The sequence below is a fragment of the Coloeus monedula genome (genome assembly GCF_965178545.1).
Source record: "Coloeus monedula genome assembly, chromosome: 4".
Lineage (NCBI taxonomy): Eukaryota > Metazoa > Chordata > Aves > Passeriformes > Corvidae > Coloeus > Coloeus monedula.
Window position 1 is genome coordinate 28,116,615 of NC_138784.1, and position 16,627 is coordinate 28,133,241.

At 43.1% G+C, this 16,627-nt stretch overlaps 4 protein-coding genes across 4 annotated transcripts; 2 read left to right on the top strand and 2 right to left on the bottom strand.

The window, feature by feature from the left end:
- Window positions 1-957: 957 nt before the first annotated feature.
- On the top strand, window positions 958-1,815 carry LOC309572393 (histone H4). The gene has a single exon (XM_082280634.1). It carries the CDS (start codon window positions 1,013-1,015, stop codon window positions 1,322-1,324), a length of 312 nt encoding a protein of 103 aa, XP_082136760.1. The 5' UTR covers window positions 958-1,012; the 3' UTR covers window positions 1,325-1,815.
- Window positions 1,816-2,849: 1,034 nt separating this feature from the next.
- On the top strand, window positions 2,850-3,260 carry LOC309572758 (histone H3.2; the record flags this gene model as incomplete). The annotated part of the gene is made up of 1 exon (XM_082281204.1): window positions 2,850-3,260. One exon carries the CDS (start codon window positions 2,850-2,852, stop codon window positions 3,258-3,260), a length of 411 nt encoding a protein of 136 aa, XP_082137330.1.
- Window positions 3,261-6,882: 3,622 nt separating this feature from the next.
- On the bottom strand, window positions 6,883-7,293 carry LOC309571779 (histone H3.2; the record flags this gene model as incomplete). The annotated part of the gene is made up of 1 exon (XM_082279584.1): window positions 6,883-7,293. One exon carries the CDS (start codon window positions 7,291-7,293, stop codon window positions 6,883-6,885), a length of 411 nt encoding a protein of 136 aa, XP_082135710.1.
- A 1,418-nt stretch (window positions 7,294-8,711) lies between these two features.
- Window positions 8,712-9,023, bottom strand: LOC309571964 (histone H4; the record flags this gene model as incomplete). The annotated part of the gene is made up of 1 exon (XM_082279894.1): window positions 8,712-9,023. One exon carries the CDS (start codon window positions 9,021-9,023, stop codon window positions 8,712-8,714), a length of 312 nt encoding a protein of 103 aa, XP_082136020.1.
- Between the last annotated feature and the right edge of the window lie 7,604 nt (window positions 9,024-16,627).

Sequence of the window (16,627 nt, forward strand, 5' to 3'; positions counted from 1 at the left end):
AGAGGGCAGCAAACGCTCAACACAGGAAACTTTATCCTTCCAGATAATTTTCACGTCGAAAACGATCTACCGAATAATTTTTGCTAAATACTGCTTCTTGATGTCAAGAGCAAAATCTCAGAACATTTTCCTCTGCTGAAGAGAGAAAACTCAGAATTAATAAATACCCGAAAAATGCAAAACCACCCTTCTTTTTGGGCATTTAATTTTTCAATCTCTCTAAAAATAGCCACGCTCTTGTCTATGCCACCACAGCAGTGGAAAATACTGTAAAAATATTCGTCAAAAAAATACTTTTACCTTAAAAAATGAAAGTGAAATGTGTAAAATCTCGATTAGCATACCCGTACTGCTAAACTCACCTTGAGATAACATTCAGAGAGGGCGGGAAATGAAGATGTGAAAAAAAATTAGGAAGGGTAGAATTTCTCACAAGCACGATTGGACAGAATTTGCTGCAAGATTATCCATATAAAAAAAAAAGTGCAGTAGATGTATAAACAGAGAAGCCACACGGGACAATCCATACAAGCAGGTGGAACTGAAATACATAAGACATACATCGTTGAAAATAACAAATCAAAGCATAATTTAAGTGAATCAATAAATAGGGTGATTTTCTATGAATCAGCTTTTTCTTCTAAAGGATCACAACATATCGAAGCTTTAAAAGCTACATGAATCATTATAAAAAACAGACACGATGTCCTTGCCATCTGAAACACAGGGAAGGCACGGAGAAGCGAGAGGAGCACGGAACCCGTTGTGCCTCGGGGAAGGGAAATTCACACAAATCCCGCAGTTTTCTGCTCGCGGGCTGCGCGATAGAGAAAGCGGGGAGACGGCGGGAGCCAGCCCCCAGCCCCGCCCCCTTTCCTCTGCAGTTCTCAACCAGGTCGGACCACACCGCATAAAGGCCGCGGCGCGGGCGGCGCCGATTCATAGCGGCAGCAGCGGCAGCGGCAGCAGCGGTAGCGGCAGCAGTAGCAGTAGCAGCGGCAGTAACAGAAGCATGTCTGGTCGGGGTAAGGGCGGCAAGGGGCTCGGCAAGGGCGGCGCCAAGCGCCACCGCAAGGTGCTGCGCGACAACATCCAGGGCATCACCAAGCCGGCCATCCGCCGCCTGGCTCGGCGCGGCGGCGTCAAGCGCATCTCGGGGCTCATCTACGAGGAGACGCGCGGCGTGCTCAAGGTGTTCCTGGAGAACGTGATCCGCGACGCCGTCACCTACACGGAGCACGCCAAGAGGAAGACGGTCACGGCCATGGACGTGGTCTACGCCCTCAAGCGCCAGGGTCGCACCCTCTACGGCTTCGGTGGTTAAAGCATTCTGCTCTTTCCGGACCAGCACGACAAAAACCCAAAGGCTCTTTTAAGGGCCACCTACATTTTCCTTTAGAAGAGCTGTTACATTTTTTAGTGTCTTAAGTAGGGACGCGACGGTCCGATTTTAAATCTTGAACGTAATACTATGCTTCATAATGGCATAAGAATTGTCTAATGTATCGTTTTGCTGACAGCAGAGAGATGGTTTCTGCTAAGTAAGAGATGGGGTTTTTTTCTTTCCTAAATTTGTTACAGAAAACTTTAAATGCTCTGTAATCAAGCAAAAAGCTTAATTTTTAAACGTTCGCCGATTTAAACAATCAGAAATGTTGTTCTGTATGTTGTACCTTAAATTTTGCGTTTACCTGAGTGGATAAATTTGGAACGAATTTATCGACTAGTGAAAAGGGGGGAAGTTGCTCTGAGATTGATTCCTTTGATATTTCAATCCCCCCCTTCATTTCCTTTGCCATGATTTATTTACTTTTAAATAAAAGACTAAATCTAATATGGTTTTCTAGAGATCATTTTGGGGAGGTGGTTGGGAGGAGGAAAGGGAAGGTCTGGGAGGGAACTGGACAATAAAAGCAAATTATGAACATAGAAGCACACTTTTGAAAAAATGTATCAAAAGAAGCCTCGTGTGACCACTTCTCTCATTCTCACATGCAAAGGGCACTCCAGTCTGGGGCTCGTTTCTAGAAAAGTAGTACTTCATGGTTAAAAAGAAAAAAAATCAGCTTTTAAAAAAACCTTTGAAAATCGTTTGGCACTCAAACAATGATACCTATAAATATTTGTGGTCACGTCTGGTTTTCTCACAGCTTAGTGAGTATGGGGGAAATTAAGTAGTAGACCAATACCATATTCATTTTCAATTACTTTCACCAAGAAAAGTGCTAATTGCCTAAGTATTCTCATCATCACGATTTTGCGTGATGATATGCAAAGGTTATCATTAAGAATTTCCTAGTGAAATAAGAACACGAAAAACGTGAAAAAAAACCCAAAAAAGCTTAATAATTATCTTAATCACTACAGCTTGTTACATACGTATAGCTACGACCTTCTGTTACTGGATTTTTGGAGCACCTCTGTTTCAAGGTACCAGCCCACCTTTTCCTTTGTGGCTTTGGGAATAACGTGCCTATTCATGTAAGGAGCTCTGTAGGCACTGACAGAACATTTTCCTTCTTTTGTAACCAGCCCATCGTTTAAAAAAAAAGCAAACCGAAACAAAACAAAGACACAAATAAAGAAAATACAAAGTGCAAGTATCTTAGGCCCTCCACTCGCTCCGAGAGCGCTGCGATCAGAGCGGGGTCGCAGCTGCGGGGTCGAGAAGCTCCGAGCGGAGATTCAGCTACTTCGGGCCCAGGATGGGCCCCAGGATTCTACGACAGCCAATGAGATCGCGCTCCCTGCGGTCCAATCAGAGGCGCGGCAGCTCTATAAATACCGGCGTGGCCGGCTGAGTTCCATTCGCTTCTCGCTCTCGCTCGAGGTGGTGTCCTTGGTTTGCCATGGCCCGTACGAAGCAGACGGCGCGTAAGTCGACGGGCGGGAAGGCGCCCCGCAAGCAGCTGGCCACCAAGGCGGCCCGCAAGAGCGCGCCGGCCACGGGCGGCGTCAAGAAGCCGCACCGCTACCGGCCCGGCACGGTGGCGCTGCGCGAGATCCGCCGCTACCAGAAGTCCACGGAGCTGCTGATCCGCAAGCTGCCCTTCCAGCGCCTGGTGCGCGAGATCGCGCAGGACTTCAAGACCGACCTGCGCTTCCAGAGCTCGGCCGTGATGGCGCTGCAGGAGGCCAGCGAGGCCTACCTGGTGGGGCTCTTCGAGGACACCAACCTGTGCGCCATCCACGCCAAGCGCGTCACCATCATGCCCAAGGACATCCAGCTGGCCCGCCGCATCCGCGGCGAGCGCGCCTAAGTTTCCTGCCGCAGCCCACGTAGACCCAAAGGCTCTTTTAAGAGCCACTACATCCACATGAAAAAGAGCTGTAGCGCTGTTACAGATTTCCCTCGAAAAACACGTGTGATGCTTCGCGAAATAGTGAAAGAACAGGTGCTTTATGAACACTACATGGGAAGGCGGCAAATTGAATGGGGGGAATATGGGATCAATATATTAAAGGAGAGAGATCAGAGAGCCTTGGGCAGGATGAAGGGGTTCACACCCCCGTGATTGTGATGGATGTGACACAGCTTTGAGGAGGAAAGGAGGGCATTGAAGGGGCTGACAGGGACGCTTCTGTGTCTGGGCTGGATCTGTGCTCAGGAAATTACATCTTACACTGTCTGGGTGGGTCTAAGCAAGGGCAGAAACTATCTGCGGTTCAATGTATTACTGTCAAACCTAGCTAAAACAGATTGCCTTAAGGGGGGCTGCCCTCTTGCTCCATCGATTCTTAACACCAGGAACCAGAATATCTATCTCAATAAATCAGTTTTGAGTTTATCAGTTTTGATATATACTGTTATAGCTGGTCTCAAAACAATGGATAATTATGCTGATGACATAAGGCACATGAGGCTTCTTGCAGCAGGGAAAAGTACCTGAAAAGGCCAAGAAACTGATTGCAAAATGCTGTAGAAAGAAATAACTTATCAAACCTTTCCAGATTTGTTACCATAACAATACAAAACTGAGGCATTTTTTTCGGTGGAGGGGGTATTTTCAGTAAGTTTTATAAAAATCGTGGAGTGAAAATTTATGTATTCTTGCAATAATGAGAGTAAAAGTATTTGTCTTTGAACCTGTACTTCTCCAGGTAGTGATCACAATATCTGATGTATGCTGAGTTGTCAGATTTCTGTAGCCAATTCTTTAGGATTCTTCATGAGTTTCTGGAAGGACAGATGTAAATGCATCCAGCTTTCTACCTTCTAAGGACCCACCTTGGCTTGAATTCTTAATATGAGACAAGGTCAGTCTAACAGAAGTCTGAGAATTAAAATAGGAAGTTGAATGTTACACCTCGGATTCATAACTCAGATTCATAAGTAGGTGATGTTTCTCCAGTTATTTTTTGAACTATGTCCCTTTCTTATCTCCTGTGAAAATTCACATCTGGAACCTGGGATGCAAAAATCCTGAGGGCTGGAGAGCGCTTGTAGGCTGCTGTTAGAACCCAGAGTGGCCACCTGTTGTCATTAGAGGTTTCTGGGCACTATTTGCCTGCTAAGAGATGCTGCGCTACTGACCCAGTCTGCCAGAGACAGCACTTGGGTGGATGGGAAAAGATGGGAAAAGAAAGTGGAAAGACTTGCCAAGTGTAGCAATCAGACAAAATAAAGGTTTGTTGGGTGGTTGGGGTCAGTTTTTAATCTTTTTTTTTCCCACTTCTTTATTCTTCCTTCCCCATAAAGCCCTCTGAATGAATTTATTGAACGTCCTGATTTTGGAACCAGCTTGAAATGGAAAGAGAATTGATACTGTAGCATGACAAGGATTTCTCCTTGTCTTGATTAACCAGCATGATGCTAGAAGAAACTTCTAACTAACAGCCTGAGGAGAGAAAGAAATATTTCAGTAGGCCATAAATGTTCCATGTTCCCTTAAAAGTCAGATAAAAGCAAAACCAAAAACATAACCCCAGTCTTTCTTTCTTCCTTCTGCTTCAGTTGTCCTACACCATATTTAAAACTAACCAGGAAAAAAAAAAAAGAAATAAACTCAGTATTATTCCTACCAAGTAGCCCTCTACCAATGCTGTAAGATCCTACCCAGTCCCTTTTAGCAATTTTACTGGATATCACGGATACACAACCTGAGAACACAGACAAGATATTAGCTCCTTACCAGTCATAATGAATCATTTCCCCATTCCCCATATTCCACAGCCTGCTGTCAGGGAAGGCTCTTTGCAGAGCCTGGGTGTGCATTTAAGCAAGTACCAGTGACCTCTGATGATTTATTTAATATTGTAACACTTCTAAGGTTTTAGCAATTTTAACCTTTGCTAACCTTGAATTTGGGCCTTGTTACAAAGTTTAAGTCAGAAATAAATTGCAAGTACGTAGCAACAAGTAGTATCAGGATGACATCTACTGAAGTCTTAGAGAGTAGGCAGATGTATGGTTAATTTTAACATTATAATAATATAATTCCTTTTAAATTACACTTATATAGGCACAGTCTCTGTATTCTTCCAACAGGAGAATAAATTCTCACCCCTTACTCTGCAAGTGGTGATGTACAAACAAAAGAACAGAAGAGAACAGAACCATTTCAGCTAAAAGAGATTTACAGTGATCATCTAGTACCAACTGTGAAGCAGTTTATATTCTTTAATACACCATATAATATTATTGGAACTGCAGAAAAACAATGCCATGTGGTACTGAGGCAGAGGGGAGTGAGAAGGAGTCAGAGATGGATGGAGCTGAGATGAATTAAAATTTGAGAGCGGAAAAAGAGCATATGAAGATGTTTATACAGGTATATAACATGTATATATGTCTATATATACTTTTGTACCTACATCACTATGCTATGAAAATTTCTTGTATATACTGTGTTTACCTCATGTGTATTGTTTCAGAAACATACCATACCACACAAAACCTCTTACAGGGTCCCCCACATGCTATGCTCAAATACTTGAATTTTAATTTCAGAACAATTTGGCTGGTAACATTTACAGAAGTGTTTTGGATAGGCCGAAGTCCATCGTCAAGGACAGAGGAAAAGATGTTGTGACAACAAAGAAGCAAAATCAATAGTAATACAAGTGCTTTATTTGTGAATTTATAGAAAACTTGACCTCTCTAAAATGCTAAAACAGTGACAGTCTGCAAGGCTTGGCACAATGAAAAATTGAACTGAAGGCCTACTGTAATTTCCTGACTTCAAGGTTTTATTGAACCGAGTAAATTCTGCTAAGTGTTGACCTTTGATCCCCCCATGCATGTTCCTCTAATGACTCAGTTTTCTTATATCAATAACAAAACACTTCTCTTTAATTCTTCAAACAGTACAAGCCTATTTGCTACAGGTCTTCCATTGGCTAAATCTGCCAAGCCTTGACAGCCACTTTCTTTTCCTCAGCTGATGTGGTCCCAAACAAAAGCCACACAACTTTCCCTGTGACAGTGCTCTCCATGTATTGCAAATAAGACTTTTTTACAGTAAACGGGGACGGGGGTGCGGGGGCGGGAAGGGAGAGGGAGGGAAAAGAGAAAGAGGGGAGGGAAAAATACATGAGGTTTCTGTCCTAGTCTGATATTTTTCATTTGATGTATCTGAACACTTACTTGCTTTGTGCAGTTTAGCTGTTCGTTCAGTTAAATGTGCATTTGCAAGCACCTCACTAAAAACAGTACACAACACTGTCTAAAATAGTCACGCAGCTTAAAGTGAATATTTAAAATTCTAGGCACACTTACACTGGAATTGCAATAACATTGAAGAACTTCAGAAACGCTCTCGCGCAAGAAAGTATAAGAAAGGCTGTGTCCCAACTCTCTTGTGCAATGTAGTGGCTCTTAAAAGAGCCTTTAGGGTGTGGGAGGATTTTAGGTTCACATACAGAGGACATATAGGAGGAGACTTAGGCGCGCTCGCCGCGGATGCGGCGGGCCAGCTGGATGTCCTTGGGCATGATGGTGACGCGCTTGGCGTGGATGGCGCACAGGTTGGTGTCCTCGAAGAGCCCCACCAGGTAGGCCTCGCTGGCCTCCTGCAGCGCCATCACGGCCGAGCTCTGGAAGCGCAGGTCGGTCTTGAAGTCCTGCGCGATCTCGCGCACCAGGCGCTGGAAGGGCAGCTTGCGGATCAGCAGCTCCGTGGACTTCTGGTAGCGGCGGATCTCGCGCAGCGCCACCGTGCCGGGCCGGTAGCGGTGCGGCTTCTTGACGCCGCCCGTGGCCGGCGCGCTCTTGCGGGCCGCCTTGGTGGCCAGCTGCTTGCGGGGCGCCTTCCCGCCCGTCGACTTACGCGCCGTCTGCTTCGTGCGCGCCATCGTTCAGGGGGACGCCACAGGAACAAGCGGGAACAGAGACAAGGAGAAATGGAAACCGCGCGCTGCCGCGGCCGCTTCTTATAGACTGTTCCCGCTTCCTGATTGGCTGCCAGGAATGCGCCGTTTCTATTGGCTACTTTCAAATTCGAAAAGCCCGCCTCGATAGCGCGCGCCTTCCCCAACGGCTGCCCGCCCTCAGCTCCCCCCTGTATCGCCCCCGCCGCTTTTGTTTTCGGGGTGGTCTGGCCCTTATCACAATTTTTACAGTCTACCTCAAAAATGAGTCATTTAGGGAGAAATGTTCGAACAGGAATTGAGAAATTGCAGATTATGCTGTGCTGAATGCATAGAAAATCAGGTTCTTAAAATGCTTTTTTTTTTTTTTTTTTTTTTTTTTTTTCTAAATAGGGATCATAACGGAATTTCGGGGCTTGGATTTTGCTATTGTAGGGTGCGTGGGGTTGTGTATTGCGAGGGAGTTCTGGTGGCGGGGTGGCTCGGGTTCCATTTATTTTAACTTTCATCGGGCCGGGCAAATGCTTTGGGGATCAAAATTAATTGCAAATGAAAGCTTTCTAATCCAAGAAAGTGCTTTCAAATGATGGAATCTTTCAGCCTGCAAAGTATTCTTAGGTTGTTGATGCAGTACCGCAAGGCATAAGGTGAATTTTCCATTTTCCTCGCTGTGTACATCTGCAATATTTTCCTCTTCGGGCGAGTTGTCGTGGGAGCACAAACAGAGAAGGGCTTTCAGGTGAAAGGCTGACACCAGGTACGGAGAACAGCTCTGGCCGCCCCAAATTAAAAGAAAGCGTATTCCTAACCTTAAACACAGCATATGCACAAATAATGGACAAGTCCTACACACCACAATCAGGGTACAAAGGGGGTAACTCATTAACATGGAAAAGGGACTTAGTGAGCTGCGATACCCCTCACACAGCATTACAATAGACGTTAACATCATATGATCTACTTCTGCTGCTGTTTACACAGTAAAGGGGAGAATCCCCCCACAGACGAGATGCCCGCAAGGTGAACACATGCCCGCCCTTAAGCCGTCAGCACGAAAAAGGAGACACCGTTGAGGTTGCTTTTTTATTTAGCTCTCCTATGCAGCAACTAAATGGGCTCAAACTTTGAACGTTTAAAAACCAGCATTCTATATTCCCGGACTTTAACTAGGACGGCCTATAAGCATACCAGCAGCGTGTTACTCACCAGTTATTAATAAGTTTCTACCGCTGTAACAACATATTGAAAAGCGAAGTATAAGCTTAAAATTATATACAAGTTAGAAACATTTTGCTTCCCTTTTACCAACTTTAAAGCAACACAGCTCTTTTTCGGTTTAAGTGTGCGGCTCTTAAAAGAGCCTTTGGGTTTTTGTCGTGCTGGTCCGGAAAGAGCAGAATGCTTTAACCACCGAAGCCGTAGAGGGTGCGACCCTGGCGCTTGAGGGCGTAGACCACATCCATGGCCGTGACCGTCTTCCTCTTGGCGTGCTCCGTGTAAGTGACGGCGTCGCGGATCACGTTCTCCAGGAACACCTTGAGCACGCCGCGCGTCTCCTCGTAGATGAGCCCCGAGATGCGCTTGACGCCGCCGCGCCGAGCCAGGCGGCGGATGGCCGGCTTGGTAATGCCCTGGATGTTGTCGCGCAGCACCTTGCGGTGGCGCTTGGCGCCGCCCTTGCCGAGCCCCTTGCCGCCCTTACCCCGACCAGACATGCTGCCACTGTTACGGTTACTACCGGGCCAATGAGTCGGTGCTACCCGCGCCGTGGCCTTTATGCGGTGTGGTCCGACCTGGTTGAGAACTGCAGCAGAAAGGGGGCGGGGCTTGGGGCTGGCTCCCGCCTGTTTTCCCCGTCGCGTCACCGATGAGCAAACATCGTTCGCTGTTACCTACGCGGGGGCTGGAAAGTCTGGCAAGCGAACCAAAGTATAGACCTCCTCCACGAAAAAAAATCCAACGGCGTACGTGTTCGTACAGTTGGGAAAGTTTCCCTCCCCCCTCCTCCTCAGATTTGTATAAACCGTTTGCACATGTGTGCGTATTTTATTTTGTTGCACTGCCGGGGTTGTTGTGAATTACTTCAAGTTCTGGTTATTTTCACGCTGTTGTTCACTAATGCTTTTGGTTTATTAATATTCAAAGTGCTATAAACGTTTCTTCAAAATTTTTAATGATTTGAGATCTCTTAACAGCTTTAAGAAATTTTCCACAATATTTAATTATATTGGTTTCTTCATTTTGATTTCCACCTCCCATTTCTTAAATATTCCAATTTTACTTAAGCAACTTTTTGTCTGTAAACAGATATTAACCGGAAGGTGGAATAAAATCTTTTTTGTATTATTAAACTTACATTATTTCTTGACTGCTGCTGATTTTTCTCATTTTGAGTTACTGCAGGGGGGTAATTTTTTGGGTTTTAAATTTTTACAAAATGACTTTTACTGTAGCTATTGACTTAAACTTCTGTTCCCTGATTAGTAAAAAAATCACTTTGCTTTTTACTAGAGATCTAGTATATTTTTCAATTTTCTAGCTTTTCAAAACTTTTCCAAAAATATTTTTTTAAATGTATCCATATCAATACTGGAAAGAAAAGATATTCTGAAATACCTTTTATGAAAGTCAGGAGTGGTCTTTTTCTTAGGATGTTCCAAATGTCACAGTGTAAAAACATCCTGAGCTGGTGTAACTGATACACTAACACCTAAATAAATGTCATTTTTCTCTTGTCCTTTTATGTATGAAATGCAAACATAATTTCTATGTACTCTTTTAAAGTGTTCAATGTTAGAACATATAATGAGCAGCTTCTCTCTATCATGTGACCAAGCTGGCAATAAGCAGCTTCCCTTGGCCTATTTAATAGCAATGGAATTACAATTACATTCTATCACATAAATAAAGAAGTGCTTTGCTCTCAGTGGACATATTAAAAGCATAAAAGAGGAGCTCATTATTCTGGCATCACAAATATTGTCTCTACTGCTATCCCTAGATATTTTCTCAGTAAATATCAAATCCATGGCTTTTGGGGTGTGTTTTGGGTGGTTGGGTGAGTGGGTGAGCTTTTTGAGAGGAAGATAACAAAAATTATTTATGTATAAATTGTCTCATCCCTATCTATTCTGCACCACTTCAGAAGAGGTGTATATCATGGGAATGATCTCTGCTTTTCCCGTCTTCCAAAATGAAGAAACCCCCATTGCACTCTTCTGAGCAGTTACTATCATTGATCCAGCAAAGACATTCACAGCTTTTACCTAGGTTATAGAAAATGCAACTTCCTTTTGCAGAGGTGCAGAAGAATTCATAGATAAAATGTGGAGTCTCCTTAGATTTTGGACAGCCCTACGCATACCTTCTTTCTCTTCCTGGGGGGAGTGGACATGTGAGCTGAATATGATTCTGAGTTTTTAAAAGTGCGTTATGCTGGCTGCAGTTCTTGTTTATATTGAACTGACAGGTCACAAAACAATAAACAAACTCAAGCCTTTTCCTCTGTAACTACCCTAAAGAAGGATTCCATAGGAGGGTTTTGTTTATTTGTTTGTTTCCTCACTTGGGTTTTGGTTGGTTGGTTGGGTTTTTTTTTTAATTTTGACTTGCTTCATTTAGTAGTGCCACGCTAGCAGCAGAACACCAAATTTCTATATCCCTAATTTTCTGCTCTCCGATCCATACTTACCAGTGGCAGTGCTCAATCAATAGCACTTAAATTTTTGTTCATTTAGCACACATCTCAGCTAAGCAGATTGACAATAAGATGTAATCAAGACATTAAATTTTGCAAAAGAAAGGAAATCCAGGTCTCTAGTGTGCTGAGAACAATTGCTCTCCATTCCCATGGTTGTTTTGCACTCATCTTTTGTTTTTCATTTCTAAGTTTCCAGATGCCTTGCTTGTGTTCTGGTTTTGCATCTGCTAGGTAATGAAGGGGATGTTTTTTCACACCTGTCCAAAGTGTAGCACAATATGATAGAGCTCCTGTAGGGTATTGTGTCTGTATCCATAACCTCAGGGTGAGTAATTAGAATAACAACTTATTAATTTAATCCTGACTTTAAAAAATCATTCATTACATGCTACTAGTACTTCAGGGTTTGAATTTAGGTCAACATTAGGCCAAAAAAAAAAAAATTGCCAGACATTATATTTCAAGGATATCTATTAATAAAATTCTGGAAATATATTTGCACTTTCAAACTAATAGTTCTGAATTTAGTGTAAGTATTGGACAGGTTTTCATATTCCTTGTTTTCCACCCACTGCCAGCTGGTGCTTCCTTCCCTCAAAATATTCTCTGTATCCCTCAAAGGAAGAATGGAATTGCAGTATGTCCTCTGTGAATGAGACAGGTTGTACAGATCCCTGCTTTGCACTGTATTCGTGCTCTTGTGATCTGCCATGCTGAAAATATAGATCTCATCTGGACCATCTGGAGGAAAGAAATAAATTCTTCCCTTGTACTGAAAACCTGGGCACTTTTTATGGACCAGCAAATACCCACAAGAGAGGAGAGCTCAGAGGAAAAGGACAAAACACAATGAGCTGGAGGAATAATGTACTGTAAAGAAAACTGCACTTATTTCAACATCAGGGAGACTGAAGTGTTACCATGGTTTTAGACAAGAGAGCTGCACCAGTGAATCATCAGATTTCCTCAGACGATTAACAAAGACTGACATCTTCCTGAGCAAGGCAGATGAAAATGAGGGGTGGGAAGGATGGGCTGTGTACATGTGAATCAGCCCAGTATAACTTGTAAAAACTGGAGAACAAATAGAAAAGTTTGAAGATAGCAATGGACTTGAGATTATTTCAACCAACACATTCCTTCACAGGAACTTGGGGTGGGGGGAGGGGGGCAGCAGCATTGACACTGAGCATATAGAGACCAGTAATGAGAATTTCGTTTCCACAGTGATTCAGCTGTATATTGCAAATGCTTTATTATGCTTGGCTGCAATTTCAGTACAGTATCCTTCTGCTAATTAGAAATACAATGTAACATCAAATATGCTCATTAAGGAAATTTGGAATTAAGCATTAAACTCTCCTCATTTAATATCTGAAAGGACCTGGGTGGAGAGTATTCAATATCTACAGCATGGAGATGTGATCAGCTGGGACCTGCCTCTACATAGGACTGAAAACTGCACAAGACCTGACTTCTTTGGCAGTCCTTAAGCTACTAAATCTATCCCAGTGGTCTTTGTTCTCTGTATCCACGTGCCCACATACCCCACCTTCAGTTGAGCACGTAAGCCATGCTAGAAAGCTGTGCTTACTAAAATAGAGCAGCCCACACCATTTTGATAAGAAATTTTTTGAGCACAGAAAGCTTTGATTTTGAGACTGAGGCACCAAAATCAATATTTGCATGTGTGGATTTACCATTTGGAAGGACTCTTCTGGCAGTAGCATAAGTGCATAAATGCTTTATGCTGTCTAAGCAAAACTAGCAAACATCACAGATTTAGCTTAATGACTGGTACATTGATAACTAATTTAGTGTTTTCCCCACCTTTCCCTGCTAATTCACACAGTCAGAGGTGGAGAGACCCATTCTCATTGTTTTAATTAACCACTCCAGCTGGTCAGAGATAAAAGAGTTTGGGCTGTAGCCCCGGTTTGGACTGTTTCCAACTTCCTTCTTGCTGCCAAATTCAGAAACTACACAGGGACTGATAAACAAGAAAAGACCTCTGTCATGGTCCAGCATCTTAGGCTGACCTTTGAGGATGCAGTTTGCCATTCACACAGAGTGGCTTACAGATCAGATGATCCGTAGAGAGGCAAAATGTTCCAAAATTTGTTTTGTGGGCATGTTGTCTGAGTCACTGCTGTGAAGAAGGCTTGCACAGGCCTCACCCCCATCACTCCATGCACAAGCTGAAGCCTTGCAGGCTCACTGAACAGCTGGAACAGCTGATAGAGCTGAATAGGTCCATGAAAAAAGGCTGTAGGAACTCCTAGATCAGGTTAGGGATATTGGGAATTTAATGAAATACCCAGCTCTTCGTATGAAGCTTTTTTAGGATAGAGGGCAGAAGGGACAGGGTCAATAACGTGTAAGTGGGAACAAGGGCAACAATGTTGAGTGAATTCTGGCCATGGCCATGGCATTCCTGGGCTTCTCCCAGGAAGACACCAAAGGGTCTCTCTAACAAGTGCTCCAGGGTGGCCTGTGGAGCTCCAAGCCCAGTAGCACACCATGCAAATCTGCTCCTGTGTTCCAGTAGAGAGGCAGTAAACAGCAAACCAACTACTCAGCAACCCCAGCTGACATGGATGCTCAGGAGCTTTGCTTCTCTCAAATCCTTACTCTTCTTTCTAAACCAGCATTTGAAGCAGCACAGGTCTCACGATGCACTGTCCCTTGATTAAGCTAGAAAGATGAATCCAGAAGGCATTGTAAGCACGGCATTTCTTGAGCAGCTGAGACCGAGTAGCTCCTCTTGCTGCCCAGGCTCACGCAGAGCTGGTCTGGGCAGTAAGTTTTTCAGCTGAACTCTGCCAACCCTTACAGAGCTGTAAGTACTTAAAAGCAGCTGAAGTATGCCTTGTCCAAATGGTGTCTCTGGGGCACAGTTTTCCAAGCACAAACCTAATATAGGCAGCCCTGTAGGAATTTATTGAATACTGTATTGGGCTATGTGCTTCCGGAGGAAGCCAACTCTGAAAAATGGTGATGTGCCTTGTGTTAGTGACTCCAGACACTACTGCTGTGCTCTGTTTGTGTTACAGTAATACCTGGTTGGAAAACCAAAATCTCCAGCTGGAAACCCTAGCCACTTACAGGGATTTATTTATGGTTATGCTGTGGACAAAGCAGCTTGTCTTCAGGGATGCAGCAGTTAAGAAAGTCACCAGAATGTCCACATCCTGTCCGGGTCACACCAGTCATTACCTGGACCATGCTGATGCAAGCAGCATGCAAGTGTCTTCATGCGCAGAACTTGGCACTTCTTTTCAACAAACTGCACAAGACTTCTGTTGGCCCATACCTCAAGTTTATTAAAGTCCCTTTTATCTGCAAGTATTACTTTTTGCTCTGTCTACCCTTCTTCACTTGGTGTTATCCACACTACGTGTACATTCTCTCTCATCACCCAGGGTGTTCCAGAAAATACCAAATAATACCAGCCCTGGAGCATTGTTTTGATTACCAGTTGTCTGCAGACACGAAGTTGTTAACTATAGCCGTTTGGCCCTGGGCTACAGACAATTTTCAAATACCTAACAGCCTGCTAATCCTGCCTGTAGTCCCTCTGATCCCAAACAAGAACACCTGGGAGATGGTTCCAAAAGTATCATGAAACGTCAAGTATCTTGTATACAGCATTCCTCCTTTGTCCACACAGATACTCTTTAATCAACAGTTCTGTGTTAATTACCTATACCTAGGCATGAGCAATTTTTGTTGCACTCCATCCACTCTATCAAGTCAACAGAACCCATTTTATTTCTGGGAGTTACTCAGTCCCTCTGTTTCTTGGAGACCCTGCTGTCATTCCATATAGCATTTTCTACTCCATATGAGAAGCTATTTCCTTACCACTACCTTGTGACAAAGAACACCAGTTCCTGTATCTTCTACAATGTACGATAAGGAAAATGTGTAATAAGCAAAAATTCCTTCCTTCCTCATCATGTTTTAAGTGTTTAAAAAGAAACTTTAGTTTTTCAGCATTCTCTTTCAGTCAGGGTACTTCAGTAATACATGCTTTTCCACCAGGGAAGAATTTCTAGACCTCTGACAATCACTGGTTCTCTCTTCTGTGTATTGACTTATTGTTCCTTTCTCATTACCTGAAATTTGGAACTAAAAACTAGGCCTAAAAACTCCAAATAGGCATGTACCTTTCCTGACTACAGAGGAAGATCATCTTCACCTGTCTTATAGAAGGAGTCACGGTGTTCCTTTTCTACTAACATACTGGTTTTGGTTCCTTATCAACATAGAACTATAATCTGAAGATCCAGGTCTACTCAGGTGCTTGCCAGCTCTTGCTGACAGTAGCAATTTTGTGATATTTCTTAGTATTTGTAAAACTGATATCATTTATGCCAGATGAAGAATCTGACAGATTTCTGAAGACAGAGCCTCTTATCCGGCATTTTTCACTACACAAAATGTACTCCACCATTGTAATTATTTTTCCTAGTTGGTACTCACAGTATTCATATACAAGCTCTGTAGACTTTAACCCAGAGCATAAATAAAATTTTACCAGGCCTAGGATTCAACCCTGCAGTCCTAGGCTGTTTGAGACTGCAGTTTAATTTCATAGTTGATAAATATCTAAATATAAATTTCTACCCTGGAAGGGTTGATGTTTCTGCTAGACCAAATTTTCCTGATTATTACTTTCATTTCTAATACTTTTCTGAAATGAACCAAAATGAAACTGAGAGAAAATCTGTAGTATATCAGCAAGTTCTAGAGAAACATTGCATCCAGTACTGAAACTCTTCCTAAAGTCAATTTTGGGAAAAGCCTATTAAACATGGTTTTCATTTCTTCCCTTATATCTGTTTTGAGTACTGTAAATTCTAATTTTTTATTCATATCTTCCTTGAATTTGTTTGACCTTGTAACTAGTACATCTCAGCATCAATTAGTTTTCCCTTCCCCAGTGTGGGCTGAGTCTGTAAACCTGAGAAATGCATTAATCTGTAACCCAAAATGCCTGATTTTGTACTTAGGTCTCGGCCGTATTCTTCAGATACCTCAAGAGTAAGAGAGGCTGTGTAGGTTGGGTGCATAGCTGGGTCTGCAACATATTGCCCCAGGAAAACTTTCAAAATCCTGTTTCCCTCTCCTCAGCATGAAGGGCTCGAATTACCTTTGACAGCTTAGGAAATGGCATCTAATAACTTGTACATCTGGGTCTCACTGGAGGGATAGGACAGAGATTTTCTGTATTGATGACATCGTTTCAATTTGCATTTCTGACTGAGTCAGAATTTATAACCTCCATCACAAAAAAAAAAAAAAAAATTTGACCGTGCTGTGCTCCTGGGAGGATAGACAGCACGTCACATAGTTTCAAATACCACATTCCAGTTTTTTTCAGGCACTCTGTAAAAGTTACAGGTAGGGCTACATTTCCATATTTTTGCATGTAGATTCCTGTATTTCTTCATCTTTCGACACTTACCTTCTTCCCCTTTTTCTTCAACTGAAATCAATGCAAAGTTAGTTGGTCTGCAGAACAAAGTAACACAGAATCCTGCTCATAACTGAGATTCCTAAGTATAGTAACCCTACTAATAAAAATAGTAATTCTCAGTCCCATGGATGGATGGA